At 45.4% G+C, this 17,296-nt stretch overlaps 1 protein-coding gene, 1 long non-coding RNA gene, 1 other non-coding gene and 1 pseudogene across 5 annotated transcripts in view; 1 reads left to right on the top strand and 3 right to left on the bottom strand.

Moving 5' to 3' along the window:
- Window positions 1–1,690: 1,690 nt before the first annotated feature.
- n-TWcca8 lies at window positions 1,691–1,762 on the bottom strand. The gene has a single exon. It is a non-coding gene; the product is annotated as a tRNA-Trp (tRNA).
- Wsb2-ps (WD repeat and SOCS box-containing 2, pseudogene) lies at window positions 4,707–7,022 on the bottom strand (annotated as a pseudogene).
- The window catches only part of Zfp286 (zinc finger protein 286), a 37,556-nt gene continuing 27,886 nt past the window's right edge, over window positions 7,627–17,296 (bottom strand). Inside the window, exons 5-6 of one of the 2 annotated variants that reach the window (XM_030245694.1) lie at window positions 11,464–11,528; window positions 7,627–9,358 (exon numbers count right to left, since the gene is read on the bottom strand). In XM_030245694.1, the coding sequence (XP_030101554.1) occupies window positions 9,164–9,358; window positions 11,464–11,528 (260 nt within the window). In that variant the 3' untranslated portion in view covers window positions 7,627–9,163. The remainder of the gene's footprint in view (window positions 9,359–11,463; window positions 11,529–17,296) is intronic. The other variant, XM_030245695.1, reaches the window with a different exon arrangement.
- Window positions 12,496–17,296, top strand: part of Zfp286os — a 10,628-nt gene continuing 5,827 nt past the window's right edge. The window contains exons 1-2 of one of the 2 annotated variants that reach the window (XR_879919.3): window positions 12,496–12,781; window positions 17,217–17,263. This is a non-coding gene — a long non-coding RNA (zinc finger protein 286, opposite strand). Of the gene's footprint in view, window positions 12,782–16,417; window positions 16,849–17,216; window positions 17,264–17,296 lie in introns of those variants that run through there. The other variant, XR_879918.3, reaches the window with a different exon arrangement.

The following is a 17,296-nucleotide window of genomic DNA, read 5'->3' on the forward strand; positions in this document are numbered from 1 at the left end:
ACAGACCACATCCTAAACCTTAGAGAATTATTACACTTCCAAGTGTAATTCATTAGCTTTTTTTTTTTTTCTTCAATATAATTTAGAAGCTAGGAATCCTTTCTAACAAAGAAATATAAAGTTAACCACTAAATGGATACCTGCTGAAGGAGCTGCACTGACTCGGAGATAAACGCGAGTCATTTAAAACGTGTTCCTGCTTGGAGCACCTCTTCATCATCAGTGTGTTGGGGGGTGGTAGTAGGGGTGGGGGCAGAACCTTAGAAGTGGCCAGGAGGAGGCTCCTTAGTCACTGGAGACAGGAAACTGTCCTACAAGCCCTGGATAATTGTCATGAAAGGAGTAAGCCTGTCTTTCTTGCACTCTCTCTGACCTTAGTGTTCAAGACGGGACTCTTTCTCTCACGTAGGATTCTGTCACAGGCCTTGAAACCTTTGTCAGAGCTCCTATTATGCTATTTGGACTTTCAGTCTCCGTGGCTACGAGTAAATAAAATTTTGTTGTTGTTGTTGTTCTTTATGAAGTTAACTTTTTATTGTAGTGATGAAGATCACCAATTTGTGCCAGTGCGCGCGCGCGCGCACACACACACACACACACACACACACACACATAAAAAATTAAGTTTTCTTTCTCTTCTCTCTACCTTTTCTTTTTCAGGAAATCATTTTTGCATCTGTTTTTGTAGAATGTACGATAATTTTTTATCTTCGTATAATGGGAAAACAAATCTTTGCTAATTTTAAATAAGATGAGTTGGTGTTTAAAATTGATCACTGAAAAATCTGTACACACACGAGCGCACACACACATAGAAGTCCCAAGCAAATTCTTTTGTAATAATGATGTTGAAAGGATAGACTATTATCTGACAGGTAGATCTTTTAAAACCTTATTTATTCATATGGCATTCATAATCTTGAACAGTAGGCATTTAAAATAAAATGTTTTTACAGAATTAATTCTTAGGATATAATGCTAAAAAAGAGATTCCTTGACTATAAACATTTGAAAGGTTGGAGAATCTAACGAACTTGGAGTTTGTGTTTGGCAGTGGGTTAGGCAGGGAGGACAGGAGCTGCGAATGAGCGCAAGGTGTTTGCTGTCACAGTCTATGGCTTAGAGTCCGTTTAAAACCTGATGCTTAGACACGCGAAAAGAAACCAGCAGCATTAGGAAGGCTCCAGAAAACCTTCCTCAACCAGCTGAGAGAAAAGTTCACTTATAAGAATTTTAATTCCTCGCCTCCTTGTATTTTAAGTCTCTGCCGTCCTTCAGAGTTAGAAGTGTGTGAGCAAAGGTTTTCAGCGAAAATGTTTTGGCCATTTCAACCTCAGCTTAAAAGTGACTGTGTGAGGGCCTGTATTGAAGCCCCGCCCCCAACACCTGGATCAAAACTACCCAGTCAACCAAACAAAACTGAGAGTTTAAAACTTCATTTTGCTGTTCCTCTTTATGTGTTTAAGCATGCTGGTATACATTACATTTCCCGCTTCTATTTTGGTCATCTGTGAATTGATTTGGCTCTTTGTCTAATTTAATTCCGATCGCAAATGCTGAAGTGGTTTTGTAGTTAAGTGGCCAAGTTTCTTATCAGTATAGAGAAGAATTGGGTAAATGACTTGTCTGTAGATTTGAAAATGCCAGGGCTTTGGCCTTTCTAGCTCAATTGTAGGAAAACAGGTACTCATGACCCCGACGTGATTTGAACACGCAACCTTCTGATCTGGAGTCAGACGCGCTACCATTGCGCCACGAGGTCATTGATACATAATGCATTTTGATCCTCTAAAGCTCCAGCATCCTGGCGGCTTTCTCCTGCAACTCCTCCTCCTGGACCGGCGCGCAGAGTTCCCGAGGCAGCGCGGCGAGCCCAGCCGCCCAGGCAGATTCTGTCCCCAGGGCGGAAAGGAAGGGAAACCGACCCCCGGATCACACTCACACACTTAAGAACAGAATTGTGTCATTTTTTCCCTCTTCCTTCTCTAGCTATAAAACTGAAACGTATTGAAAACTGGACATCATGGAAGAGGCTAGCATCATAAAAACTGGTAACCACTGGCAACCTTAACGCTCAGTCGCCAGCAGCCATGTGAAGGGGCGGGGCCAGCCTTGCAGTCAGTCACAGCCCTGCCCGCTAGGCGCTGCCTTCTCTCGGGATCTGCTGGTTTACACCACAGGTGCACCCATAAACACGGAGGTTTTATGTGATACATAGCTCACTTTTAATCTTCGGGAGGCTTACTATCCATCTCTTTTTCCTCAGATCGTCCCCTCCTCATCCCTTAAGGGAATGGCGTGCCCTTTTCAGCATCCGAGGGGCAGGAACTGCACGCTGTCAGTTGGTCTTATATATACGTAGATCTGCAGGAGGGCTGATGAGTTTCTTCATTGTAAAGTTACTCTTCTCCCTTTTAAGATAACATCTAGGGATGGCGCATATTGTCGGCCGCGCACATTTCTTCTCACCCTCGCAGCCACTGATTGCAGTATCCATTTTGACTGTAATAACTACTGCTGCGGTGTTTGACTAATGGCCATTTTCATCTACACTTACCGTTATATTTCTCCTTCGAGAGAAAGCTGGTTTTTTTCTTATTTACATATGTACTTATTTGTTTGCACCACATAGACTCATGGATATTGTTAATTCGTACAATTTTATTCAATGTTTTGTTGCTGAAAATGTTTTTAACTTCAGCCATTATAAATCCTTTAGGTAGGCTCTTGTACTACTGACACACCACAACTTTCTGCCTTAAAAACGTTCGATGTATTTTACGTTTTTGATATCCTTTTCTATTCTAAAGTTATGCTCTAGGTTTTCTGCACAATAAGCGATTTAGAGATGTCTTTGAGCATGTAACCTGATACACTTTAACACAATTTAATCTTCCTATAACTGCGAGTTGTCTCTTCTCATTAACGTCTACTAATGTATTCTGTTTGGCAACAGAGAGTGATACAAAAGCTTACCCCAGTCTCAAACATTCTTCTTTTTCCGGGTGAGCATCTTCTCCGTCTCTGATGCCACTTCAGTAAAATCTCATCTGAATGCATGAGAGACAGACGTGAGCAACTGCGCTCACGTGAAGACAACTCAGAAAAGCAGCAAGCAGATGGGATCCACTGTGTGGTTAAAAAAGCCATGAACACCTGTTAACTGCTGTCAATAAGCAATTTTGTTTTCTTTTTCTGATATAAATGCCCGTAGTCCAGGAAGTTTCGACAGGTTTGTTTACAATGGTCTTAAAGTTGAGCCCTTGAAGTTGGCTTAGAGAGACACTGACTTACACACACAAAGGAAAACAGAAAGTAGCCAGTACTCCATTTCTGCCTCCCATTTTCCATTTGAAATTATATATATGTTGGTAGTTTTTGATCCCACCAGGAGACATACCCTAATATTCAGAACTACCAATGAAAGTGAAGAGGAATTTTAACTGTGTAAAATGTTTTCCCATTTGGAATGGACTCTAAAGCAATTTCTCCATGTGTGTGGGATGCCTTTTGGCATGCTTGTAACACATTTCCAACAGAAAGTGTCTCTGATGTCTTCCAAAAGGCCAATCAGATCTGGCCTTCCTCGCCTTCCACATGGCACCACCAGTGGCACTCTGGAAGAAAGAATGACTTTGAAGTCTTGAGTGGCCTCTCACAACAGACAGTGGAAGGCCAGACTGAGAAGCAAAGCTTAGTGGACTTGCGAGACTGTCTAATTTCCAGGACTGTCACAGCGCCAGGCCTGCAATGCTGAGGTTTCTTCCCTCAGAGAAGGGTGCATTTGTGCAAGCAGCTTTTAAAACCACTTGCTTCCTAGGTGCTTTGCCTGGGTTGGTTTGCAAGAGACTACTTTGCTCAAGCAATGGCCACTGAGTTCCTTAGTCACCTCTCCTGCTTTGCTGGTCGGGAGTGGGAGGCACAGTGCTGTCAGCAGCAGGTGGCACAGTGGCAGCTGGACCTCCCAGTCTCACTCTGTGCTTCCCCTGCCCCAGCCCCTTGGCACACTATTTGCCCACTATTCCTCCAGAGACCTCTGTTTTCCGTTGATGGATTGTGGTGGATCTGGGTATTAGGTGCTCTCATTGTAATGCAGGGCGATTCCATTTCCCCCCTTATTTATGATTTCTCTCTGACAGTGAGATACTCAGCTTTCATTAGCTACACCTTTGTGTGTATGTATATCATACTTTAACATGTGCAGGTGCAGATGTTTTTATGAATGTGTACAGTTATGTGTGCAAATAGGTGTATGTCTCATAATTACTGGCTGTTAGAACAACTCTGAACAAACTTTGCTAGATTTGGACTAAGGTGTCCTTTACTGCTGTACCAATCTCCCTTACCCAAGCCCTTCTCCAACCCCTATAAGAACGCTGTTCAGCTCTCTCCCTTTTGCAGACCCTCCCTTCCCTGGGAGAGAGGCTGTGCCTTGTGTATGCTAATAAAGTCTTATCTGTTCAGGCCAGATTTGGTCCCTTTCTGCCTTTTGTGTCTACTCTGCGGTTAGAAATCACACACACACACACACACACACAGACACACACACACACTGAGAGAGAGAGAGAGAGAGAGAGAGAGAGAGAGAGAGAGAGAGAGAGAGAGAGGAATAGTGGCGGCTTTTGACATCTGCCCTCAGTGACACCTCTTCCAACAAGGACACACTTCTTAGTCCTTCTGTGGTTGTTGTTTTTCTTTTCTTTTTCTTTTTCTCTTTTCTCCCTTCAATGAAAGCCTCATTTTGCATTGTTCTTCTTCAAATAGAGGAGACTCCTCCATGCATACACTGTACAATGTTAACACTGCCTCCATAAAGCATCAATTAAGAAAGGCCAAAGAATAAGATGTTGAGTTTCTTTTAAAATAATTTAAAATATATTAACTTTCTAAGGCAGATTTTGTGTGAGGCGACTTGAATAGGTAGCTGCTACTGCTGTCAAAGAACGGTGCTTGGAAGGGGCTGTCTGTTTTGGGCAGTTGAACTGGAGGGTACATCCCGTGAGGTCAAGCAGCAGAGACAAACACACGTGACAGACAGCCAGTGATGTCAGCACTGACTCCACACGACTTAGACTTGGCTCCACAACTGGGCCACTTAAGAACTCTGGTTCTTCGAGACAATTGAGAAAACACAGTTGTACCTTACTATCTGCTGAGAAAATACAAATAAATATGCTGATAAATGGCCATCTGACCGTCATGCCCCGAGGAACGCCTCCTCGTATGATCTGAATACGCGCTTGTCACTTCCTACACATGCACCCACTGTTTACAGGAAATAAAAGCCGGCATTAGTATATGGTGAGGAGCTCAGCCCAGTCCACGCGCAGCTGAGCAGGGAACCAAACACCAGAGTTCCTCTGACCACAACGGAGGAACTTCAAACCATGCAGCCGCTGGCTGGAAATGGGCAGCAGAAATGCCCTACGTGGCAGGTACTTCCCAGTTAAGGGAGTGTGGCTTGGCTGTCACCAGAGAGGCTCTGGAGCCCGCTTGCCTTTATTACCCCAACAACATCCACAACTGCACTTGGCTTCAACACAACTAGACTGACGAAGGCTGCTCACCACGGATGAAGACGAGGTAAGGCCGGCACCTCAGAAGTGAGGTCACGCAGACCTACTTGCACATGCCATGGGAGGAAGGAAGGTCCACACTGGTCCAGTGTGAGCTGCCTGACTCCATCCTAGCCAGTCCCTTGTACTGCTGCTGCTGCAGGAGGTGGGGGAGCCGGCACTGCTAGAAAGTCCTGTACGTGAGGAACTCTTTCATCTTCTTGGGGATTGGCAGTGCTAGGATTTGATACGTTGTCAGGAAACTTCGGAGGGCTTTCCCGAATAAGTGCTTCAGTGAGGACAGGACCCGGGGAGCTGTCCAGAACTGGACATGGCCATCTCTCGTCCCTGTGGCAATAATTCCACCGTGTGGGAAGAATGTGCAGCAAAGATCATTGGTCATCGGAGCAAAGACAACCGGAGCCGTCAGTTCCAGAGCCCAGATCCTGAGCAGCCCGTCATCTGCCACTGTAGCAAGATACAAGCCTTCGGGTGAGAAGCACACGGACCTCAGGGAGCTCATGTGGATGTCACTGTCATCCATGGCGGGTTCAAGCTGCGTGTGATGAAGTGACCTCAACCTTTCTTCGGTGTAGGGGTCCCACATAATCACACTGGTGTCATACGACGCTGTAACAAGCAAGGCGGAATCAGGAGAGAAATCACAGGAGACAACACTGCTTTAGTGGCCTTCTAGTTTCTGGATTAGTGTGTAGGACCGCATGCTCCACAGAAAGACCGACTTCTCCCCAGCTGCAGAGCACAGCATGCTACAGTCAGGGGAGATGGAGCAGCAGTAAACCCACTGCAGATGGCCGGATAACACCCGGATCTGCTTACCGTGCTTATTCAGGTCCCAAATGCGAAGCGTCTTATCCCGGGATGCAGAGACCAAAATCAAACTGCCGCTGGGCGCGAAGCTCAGATCTCTCACGCCGTCTTGGTGGCATCTTTTTGATTCAGAAGCAGGAGCCCTGTCTGTACCTCCCAAATTTTGATCTGCCCATCGTTGAGACCTGTGGCCAGGATCAGGCAAGAGACATCAGGCGCCTGGAGATGGTGATGTGCCCAGGGTTTCCTGCTGGGTGGAGAGGGCCACGGGCTGAAGGCCAGCCCCCACACAATCAGGCCACACTCCAGCGTCTTCTCCTTCAGACTGCCCCGTCCTTTTGGGTCATTCTTGCTGCTTCGGCTCTTGACTTCGAATCCTTTAGGGACGAACTGTTCCTCTAAGGGCCAGGGGACCAGCTTGACCACGCAGTGTCCTTGAGACCAGGCGAACCAGGAACTGTCTGGCGAGAAGGCCACGCTCCAGGTCTAGCAGCTTGACTTCCAGTCGAACTGGTGGGGGCGCCCAGGCTTGAGTTCAGCCAGGAGCAGCGGCTCCTCTCCGGCCTCCATGAGGACGCGCGGCCCTCCCCAGGCGGCGGGCGCCTCAGCCCCCAGGGCCGTGGGCCTTCATTCCGCCACTTTTCGTTTTTTAAACACAGTGTCTCTCTGTGTAGGTCTGGCTGTCCCAGTCCTTCTAAAACATTTGCACCACTTGAGGACGAGGCATTCAAATGTACAAGTCTATTGGGCATCCTCACGCACACCACCAAGATGGTATGAAGGCCTAGCTCCCTGGGACTGTGAGCCCCAGGCACACCCCCTTCTTCTTCCTTAGGTCACAGTGCTTTATCACAGCAACAGAAAAGTAACCAACATGCATGCACAGATACTTTAAAAATTACTTATTTTTATATTTTGACCGTTTGTATGTATAGGTAGCACATGTGTGCAACACGCAAGGAGGCGTTGGATCCCCTGAAATGGATTTATAAAGGTTGTGAGCTGACGTGTGTATACTGGGAATAAAACCCAAGTCTTCAGAAGGGGAAGTAAATGCCCCCCCTCACTAATACTTATAGCCTTTCTTCTGAATGTGTTTTCATGTAAATCTAGTTACTTGTGTGAGTACATCTGATAATAAAAAATAAATCTTATATTTACATTTATTATAACAAGAAGTTACTTATAAACATTGGGGGAAACTTGAAATTAACATGTCTGTATACTAAAAGTTACCTCTGGTGTTCCAAATTATCCTTTTAATTGGACATTTCTAGTTCTGACTTCTTTTCTGCCCTACAGAATACTTCAACAAAGGTCTCTTTATTTGTATTCTTAAGCTTGATGATGCTTTATTTCTGTGGATCAGGCTCCCAAGTGAGAATGGGTGATTAAATAGTTTGTAATTGCTGGTTTGTTAGTGGAAGCATACGCTACACAGCCTTTAAGTAAGAGCACGCGGCTTCCCTAAAGCCTACCCTCAAAGGAAGGTTAACTTTTGCCAACTCCGTGAAGCAGACCCATTTGGTTCATTAGCTTTTATTTGCACTTCCTCCTGGGCGCTGACTAGGTTACAATCTTCTTAGAAGCCACAGGCATTTGCAGTTCCACTTAGAAGGCATTCATTCTAGATGTGTTAAAGGCTTTCTCCAGTGTGGGTTCTTTGATGTGGAATAAGGGTGTCTAATGCTAACGCTAACACTAACACATCCGCGCACAACACTAACACTAACACACCCGCGCACGCCCTTGCCTTCACTCCAGTAGAAGTTTTCTGACTCGCCTCGAGATTTGCCACTTTGCTGAATACCCTCCCATAGTCAGTACATTTATATGGCTTCTCCCCAGTATGAACCCTCCGATGTACAGTTAAATGTGATTTTATTCTGAAGGATTCCCTACATTCAGAACACAGGTAGGGGGTTTTCTTCCTAGAAATGAATATGCTGATGTATTAATGAGGGATGAGAACACACGAACAGCCTCTCCACAGTCACAGCATTCACAGGGTCTCTCTTCTGTATGGATTCTTTGAAGAACATTAAAAATTGTGGTATCCTTGGAAGATTTTCCACACTCATTGCGTCTGTATGGCTTCTCATTGGTCTGGGTTCTCTGGTGCACACTAAGATAGTACTTACTTCTGAAAGCCTTTCCCACAGTCGCCACATCTGTAGGGCTTCTCACCATTGGTGAGTTTCCTGATACGGCACAAGTTTTGGTTTATCACTAAGTTTTGGTTTCCCACATTGCATGCATGCGTAGGCTCCCTCTCCAGTTTGAATTCTTTGATGATGATTAAAGTGGGCACACTGGCTGAAAGATTTTCCACAGACATTACAGCAGCAAGGTTTCTTCTTAGTGTGAATCCTTTGACGTACTGTGAGCGATGAAGACGCAAAGAAGGCCTTTCCGAATTCATTACATTCATAAAGTTTCTCTTTATTGTGACCTCTTCATGTTGAATGAGCAGTGCCTTCAAACAAAAGGCCCTTTCACATGTGCCTACATCTATAGGGTTTTTTATTTTTCAGTACTGGGATTTTTTTCCCTCAAAATAAATGATGAAGTCTGCCTTATAATTTTTCTGTCTTCTGTATCCTTGACGATTACCTCCCCCAAATGGGTATCTGCAATCAAATGTAAATTCTTCGTGGAGATTCCCTCATGTGTTCGGCGTTGTTGGCCAGGTCCTTCTGTGACAATTCCTGGTTCTGGGAAAAGAGAAGCTTCAAGTCTGGAGCCCCTTAGAGCAGCTTGCTTCTTCTCCCTCCTTACTAGTCTCTGACTCGGGTGATGCTCTTGAATATTTCACAGTCTTCATATCCTGCCATTCCACTTCTCAGGCCTTCCATTCTGGAGCCCCATAGGCCTTTCTCCCCCAGTACAGCGATCTTCTGTGATAAATCTTTTCCAAAGCCGTTCTCTGATAGCACAGCATCCTTAGTTGCAGATTTGGTCTCTCTCCAAGTCTGGGGGAAAGAAGAAAAACAAATCAACTTGCTTTTATGTCCTAACCTGGGGAACTCTCACTAAACAGGGTAAAAAAAAAAAAGCATAGACTTATAATGAACATATAGTTTCACTATTTAACCAGAAACTTGACTATTTGATATTTCCTAGAAAAACAGACAGTAGAATTGAGGGAAGGTGCAGTTGAATAGAGGACCACAATGACAAATGCATATATGTATGCATACGTATTTGTATGTAAGATACATTTGTCTCAGGCTGGCCTCAGAATATGGAGACAACCATGACCCTGACTCTCCTATGCTCACTCCCAGAGTGCTGGGATTTAGTCATGCACTGCTGCAGCTAGTTATATGGTGCTGGGGGTTGAACCCAGGGCATGTACGCTATCATCCGAGGTACAAGCTACTCCTATCTTTATTTTAATCTTATTATTTATTTTTTAGAGTAGCAAATCCAGTGAGACTCTTCACCATTAAAAATCATACAGGAAGAAGGCTGAAGAGATGGCTCAGTGGTTAAGAGTATTGGCTTCTTGTTGTAGGATATTTCATCACATTATGAACCCCAAGATTGTGTTATTTACTGAAAACACCTGTTTCTAGTTGTGGTGTGTCTCAGCTTTAGCACATACCTTTAGTCTGTCTGTCTGGAATATAGACATACCCTTAGTATATAATATCCTTATACTTAATATATAATATCCTTACCCATAATACTTAGTACCCATAATCCCCCAAAAATTAAAATAAAATTATTTTGTAGAAGGAAGCACCCATGTTCCAAAGTGATATCGAATTGAGTGGCAGACAAAGTGACGAATCAGAGAAAGATCTGACAGAGTAGGATCTGTCCAAGTCTCACAAGAAGAGAGAGGAAGGGGAAGCTACTTGAGGGGCAGTGCAGAGCGGGAAGAGGCAGTTTAACCAGGGGAGGTTTACGGAGAGAACAGGCTAAGCACAGGTGAGTCAGAATGAGTCAGACAATGAGGAGCCAGTGCTGTACCAGGAATGCTCGTGAACCCTCAAAGGACCACCAAGGAGCCCATTCCAATGTAATCGAATTAGGGTCTCTTTATTTAAGCTTAAGCTTGGGCCACACTACCATCTCTGACACAGAAGAATGGGAGGAGGCCCAGAGCCCAGTTTCAGGCAAGCATTTATAGAGGCAAGAATGGGGTATTAGCCAGGTACACATTTGATTAGGAGGCCATTATGGCCTTTAACATAATTGGCTGGTGCTGAAAGTCAAATCAGAAACTTAACTTCTGTTTTCCTCCTGATTGGTGGTTGTTAGGAAGTGAAGTGTCAGGGGCAGGCTTGTAACCTGGGGGGTGTAGATTTGTTAGGGAACAACCTGGAAACTGGTGCTAAACTTAGGTCTTGTTGGTGGATAACCTAGAAACTAGTGCTAGATGCCTGTTTGTTAATTAGCTTGAGTTGAACCTTAGGTCAAGTTCTCTAAGATGGAGTCTGAACCCAGAATATTTGTTCTCTCACCAGAGGACCAGAAGAGATCGACACAGTTAGTTTGAGGCTAAACAGCAATTCAGGAGAAGCCCAGAGAAGCCAGTGTGAATCAGTCAGCTCGGAGAGGAGTTTGAGCCAGAACAGCCGAGTTAAACCACCCAACCGAGTTCAAAAGGAACAATGCCAGCTATTGCCACTGCTCTTGGTTGCTTCCAAGAACTTGACAGCGAGACCCTAGTGCTGAAAACACCATACATTTTGATTATTAGAACATGGAAAAATCAGGTCACCATAGATAGCAAAAAGGTCACCAGATGTCAACAATATCCACTCCAAGTCTTCTGGGGGTGAAAACCAGGTTTTTATTTCCTGCATTGAGGAGGTGCTCGGGTGTGTTTAGCATTCCTGGCTCCCTAGTGCTCAGTGGTTACACGGGCCTTTGTCCCCCCAACAGAGAGCACTTTCTTTTACACATAATAACTTTTATTGGGGTGGCCCCATTTTTTATAGGTCAAAAAATGTGGCTCTGGTCTCAGTTGAAGGAGTGTGGGTGAGGCAGAGAAGCTTCGAGATTCCAGAACAGTAGATGCCCCCCAGACAACGCAGCAGGCAGGAACCAGTAGACCCCGACTTACCAGGGGTCCAATTGCAAACATCCCAGCAGCCATCTCTGCTTCTGCTTTCTGAAAGGGTGGCTGTCCTGCCGAGAGGAATGTAGGGAAGAGTGGTAAACCGTGCAAACCAGTCCTGCCTTAGAAACTTCAGACTCACCACGCAGGAACCCTGAGACAGGGCTCCCATGAGGGAACACAGGGATGAGCCCCATGAAACACAGGGAAGACCCCTGCAACATCAGTGAGATCCAACTTGTCTCTCCCCCCCGCCCCCGGAGATCTAGGGTTCATAAGATTATTAAATGTAGTCACAGCTGGTTGGTCTGACATTGCACAAGCAACTTTAAAAACACATTCTCATTTAATCTTTACACTAATCTGATGGGCATTATTATTCCAATACACAAAATTTAAAAAGTTCTCTAAAGCTGTCTCAAAGAACAAAAGTGGCCAGTGCTAACCACCCTTGCAGCATCTTATCCCTTTAACCAAGACACAAGCCACACAGCTAGACACAGTGTTTAGCCTGTTTGTGACCTGAAGTTTCCAGAAAGAAAAAAGAAAAAAAAAAAAAAAAAAAGACACACCTGTGTTAAAGATTGTACAAACAAGGCGGATCGATTAATAATAAACTTTAGTGATTCTGGAGAACTGGAATGTTGTAGCTCTGCACCCTTTCTTCGTCTACCTGAGTTTGACTTAACATCTACTCTATGAGTATTAGGTAAATTCTTTTAGAAACTACAAGAGTTTCTTCCATCTACTGCACAATTATCAACAGACTTAAGGAGAAACCTCACTTGTGGTTCCCGTATCAGTGCATTTAAAAGTAAAGAAGGAAGGGTGCACGCTCTGGCAGCGCTTACAGCACCCTGGACCAGTCCAGCATGTCCCAACCAATGCACATTATTCTATTCCACGATCGTGCCAGGGAATGACAAATGGCTTAAAAAGGGATCATTTGAAATGGCTTAAAATCAGCCAGCCAGTGCAAGCTGCCCGGTGAAGGAATGCAGCTCAGCTCTCAGGCTAAGCCATCTCCGGTGAGGCTGGCCTTGGATTGTCCACCCTCCTCTCTGACGCGGTCCGCTGCTCCGGCCCGGGTAGGGCTGAGGTCTTGGTGACGCTGCAGCTCTGAAGCTCCGCTCCACCAGAGGGCGCAGGGGAGACCTACAGCATCCCGCCTCTGTGGCCCAGGCCGCTCTCCTCAGGGATGGGAGGGTCCGATAGGCTAGGTCCGGATCGGCCAGGCCGTGCACTCACGAAGGGAAAGCGCACCCCCGTCTGCACCCGGGCAGAAGTACCTGGCGGCCGCTGTGTGCCCGGCAGAGGGCGCTCGGTGAGCACGGAACCGCGCCGCAAGGCGGCCAACGTTAACCTTCATTCAGAGACTCTTCATTTAACCTTCCTCGCGATTAAGAACAGTTTACTGATTATCAACCTTCCGCGCAATCTAAGAAATACAATCACATTGGAATGTTTGTGTCTAGAGGCCACGGCCGTGTCACTCTCTAGCACTAGGAACCTTTGGCAAGATCTTTTCTAAGGTCACCTCTGTGTTGCTAAAGAAAGGCACCCAGAGAGCAGAGAGGCCACCTATAAAGTCTCAGAAGCCAGGAGAGTTGGTGAATGTCCACACTTTGCTTGGCTTTGAATTTCTTGATTGGAAAACTGGCGATATCTATCTACACTATCATTTTTGGTTCTTTAACTTTCCTGACAGGGATGAAAATATGCTAAAGGGGTCTGGTGCCAGCCAGTGGGGAAACTTAGGTCCGGGAAAGAGATTTCACACAGTTCTGACATCATACCGGTCCATCTTCTTTCTACAAGAGACTGGATCTTTGATGATGGACAGGTTCACACTTTGACCAGTCTGGAAGTGTATCCTGGGACTCAGGAACCCAGGAGCCACACTGCTCAGAGGGGAGAAGGTTATCCCGATGGAAGAGCATCCCGAGACACCCGGCCCAGGAACCACACAGCTCTGAGAGGAAGTCTCCTCAGCAGAGGCATTGCAGCTCCCAGGAGAGGGTCTCCCCAGCTGAGCCGAGTTGCTCACGAGGCTCACTCAGCCTTGCTCCCCTTTTCTCATTCTTCCCTTCTCTTCATTGCTTCTTGGCTGCTTCTGATAAGAGAGTCCCACCAGACAGCAAATCTCAGGAAAGAGATCTAGTGGAAGGATGAATCCAGGGAGACGAGGGACAAATCCAGGGGTGGCTGCCACTGCTCCCAGGAGTGGACAGCAAGAAGTTGAACCAAGAGCAGGGTTTACACAGCTAGGGGCGGAGCTTTTGGGGGGCGGGAGGAGAACCCCCACAGAGATTTCCGGATTGAGGATTGGTAGGATTTCAAGTCCTGAGCTTGGGGGAGCTCAGGGATTGGTGGGTTTCTCTGTTCAGGGATTGGTAGCTTTTTTCAGCCCTCTTTCCCTGCGTTGGGCCCAAGGGTTAGGATGGGAAGATCTTCCAGGCCACAGGCCACACAGGTTGAGGTGCCATCAATGTGCGGCTGAGCTGTTTTTTGGAAAGGCTGGAGAGGAGGTGCTGCTCCCTGGACAGCTCCTGTGATCGCTGCAGGCTGAGGCAGGAAAGGAGTTGCGACTGTTTTTACAAGTGGACTACAACCAGAACCATTCTCTATTTAAACTTAAACATGTCAGGACCCCGAAGATGATCTTGGGGTACGGGTGTCACTAGACTTTTATACCTTTTCCCAATGTGGTCACATTGTGTCTGTATGTTGCGGGAATGCCACTAGAGCTCTTTATTTGTTCTCATGTGACTGCATCGAATAGATCCCACTGGCCTCTTCCCTCCACAGGTTCAAATGGGGCAGGCTAGAGCCAGAGGCCTCTTAAGAATTTCATCTTTCAACTCACTGTAGCGGTGCCAGCGATCCGTCCCACAAGTATTCATTTTAATTCGTATTACTTAATCTCCACTCTGGCGTCTCACGTCGGTTCCGCCTTCGTGGGTACATTGTTAGGTGTTTAGGATCTCATTTCTTAGTCAGTCTCCTGTAAGGCATTCCTCACTGTACTGCTGGTCACTTCTCATGCTCTCCCCTGTACTCTTAGTCTTTTCCTTTCTCTCATATTTACTTCCTCCTTTTAAAAAATTTTAAACTACTCCCATATCTTGGATAGTCTCTGAAATCTGTCCAAAAGTATCCAAGCTTCCTCTCCAGCTCCTCTTTCCACCTTGATTTCTTTCTTCCTTTTAAAGACGATCTTCAGCCTCCACAGCCCCCTCAGTTGAAGCACAGTTGCAATAATCACGCATGACTCAGTTGTGGTAGAGTCGAAGTGCACAGTCCAGAAAATAGTTCAGTCCAGATGTCCAGGTTGCCTGCTGTATGTATACGCTCTGTTCTATCCCCTGAGGAAAATCTTAGCTGCAGGAGCAACCACAGCTGCTGGGCATTGCCGCTATGCCAATGCTGTAGCCCATTAATGACGTTCGGACCCTTTAGCCTCAGTAACTGTTGAAGGACAAACAGCTGAGTGTATTGGGGGATAAACAGTGAGTTGGAGTATATCAAAGTTTAGTTAATGATTAGGGAAAGGGGCCTAGACAAAGACTCTCATTCTCAAAGCACAAAAACATTCTCAAAAGAATCATACTAATATAGGCAATGAGATCTCAGTCCGGATACAGGAGCCACTTAAAACACCAAGTGGACAGGACCAGAAAGAAACCTCCTTACGTCATATTAAACTAAAACACTAAATGTACCAGACAAAGACGGTGTATTTAAAGTGGCAATAGAGCTCTTGCTCTTACTCCCATTACTCTTCTCTCCTCCCCTTCTCTTCTCTCCCTCTCTTCCTCCCCCCTCCCTTTCCCCCTTTCTCTCCTCTTGGCCATGGCTGGTCTCTCTCTCTCTCTTTTACCTTCTCTCTTTCCCCCTGCCTTTCTACAATAAAGCTCTAAAACCATAAAAAAATAGTAAAATGGCAACAGAGAAACATTAAGTCACACACAGAGGTAGGCCCATGGGAATAGCAGTAGATTGATCAACACAAACTTTAAAAGAAAGCAGGGCCTGCAAGGCTGTGTTCAAGATCTCCAAGACAGCAAGTGCAAATCCAGAAGAGCTATCTGTCGTAACGGAAAGAGAGACAAAGACTCTTCACGACGAAAATAGACGACTATCTAACCGTTAAATCAGGTATACAGAAGATAACTAAAGACATCCTTCAGATGGAAGAGAAAAACAAATCCAGCTGTGAGGCCACAGGAGAGAGTGAACATGCTAGGATAGTAACAGAGAGCAGAAGAGGAAAAAGCCAATCATTACGAAGTTAAGAAGTGGCAAGGATCAATGCATATCTTTCAATAATAATTCTAAATATTATTGGTCTTAATTCTACATTTAAAAAGACACAGACTTGGGATTGGGTCAAAAAGCAGGAACCATGCATTTGTTGCTTCTAATAAGCATTCCTTGCCATAAAAGAGAACGGCTCACCTTAGGGTAGAAGGATGGGAGGATATTCCAAGCACATGGTACGGGGATGTAAGGGGGAGCAATTGTTCTACTAATAGCTATCAAAACAGACTCCAAACAAAAAGTAATGAGAAAAGACAACAATCAGCTCATACTGATTAAGGACAATTCTCCAGGAGGACATTACTATTCTAACCCTGTATGCCACAGGCACAGCTGCACCCAGTTTCAGAAAATAAATACTACCAGACGTAAAGTCACAGATTGACCCAGAACAATCATAGTAGGTGACTACAAGACTCCACTCTCATAAACTGACAAAGTACTCGGACAGAAAACTGAGAAATATTGGAATTCAATGACATCATAGATCAATGGAACCTATCAGACATCTATATACCTCATCTATATACCATCCAAATACCTCAGGGGAATATATATATATATATATATATATATATATATATATATATATATATATATACACACACACACACATATATACATACATACATATACACACACACACACACACACACACACACATACATACATACAATTGGAGAAAAGATGGCATCTACAACAAATGGCACTGGGAAAACTATTTCTACATGGCTTTGTGTTTATCAGAGATTTAAGAGGTTGATTCATCGGGGACCTTGGACATAGTCCGTGGCTTTATTGGCTACAATCTTTATGTTGTAGGATAGGCTTTGGTGGAGCTAAGTGACCTAGACCAGCTTCTAAATTGGACTTATAAAAACCATAAAACAGTTCAGAGGCGATAAAGGAGGAGCAAAACAAGAAAGGGGGCCTGTCTGGGTTCCTTGATGGCAGACACAGCACGATTCGTGTCACCTTGGAGTCACAGAGAAAACCCAGAAAGCTGAATGTTGTGCTGATGAGCTCCTGGAAGTTTTAAAACCTGAGACGTTCACTGATAAAACAATACAGGTTAAAAAATGGTTAATCCTGCCAGGGAGGGCACTAAGGGTGGGGATCCTATGGCTCTCCTGGGGCACTTTCAGCAAGCAGGTGTAGCCAACAGAAAAGGTGAGTGCTCCAGAGCTAGTCTGAAGCTTATCAGAACCAGGAAGCCGGCCTGAGGCAGGCAGGCAGGTAGAGTGTAACCCTTAGGCTTTAGCCAGGACAGCTCAGAGACTGACTGAGATGGGAAACGGATAAAAGGAAAACACCCGTGGTTTATGGGGGGGTGCAAATGAGGTAATATCCACCAACTGAGCCACTGTCCGGTGCTCTCTTGATACAACTGATGGGATATTTTCATCCTGCATTGAACCTTGCTAATGTTTCTTTTTTAGGATCTCTGTTGCTGCCCAAGGTCAGCTGACACTTGATACGGATTATGGTGAGCCTGCAGCGATCTTGCCAACTCTCTATA

Source organism: Mus musculus, chromosome 11, assembly GCF_000001635.26.
Source record: "Mus musculus strain C57BL/6J chromosome 11, GRCm38.p6 C57BL/6J".
Taxonomy (NCBI): domain Eukaryota; kingdom Metazoa; phylum Chordata; class Mammalia; order Rodentia; family Muridae; genus Mus; species Mus musculus.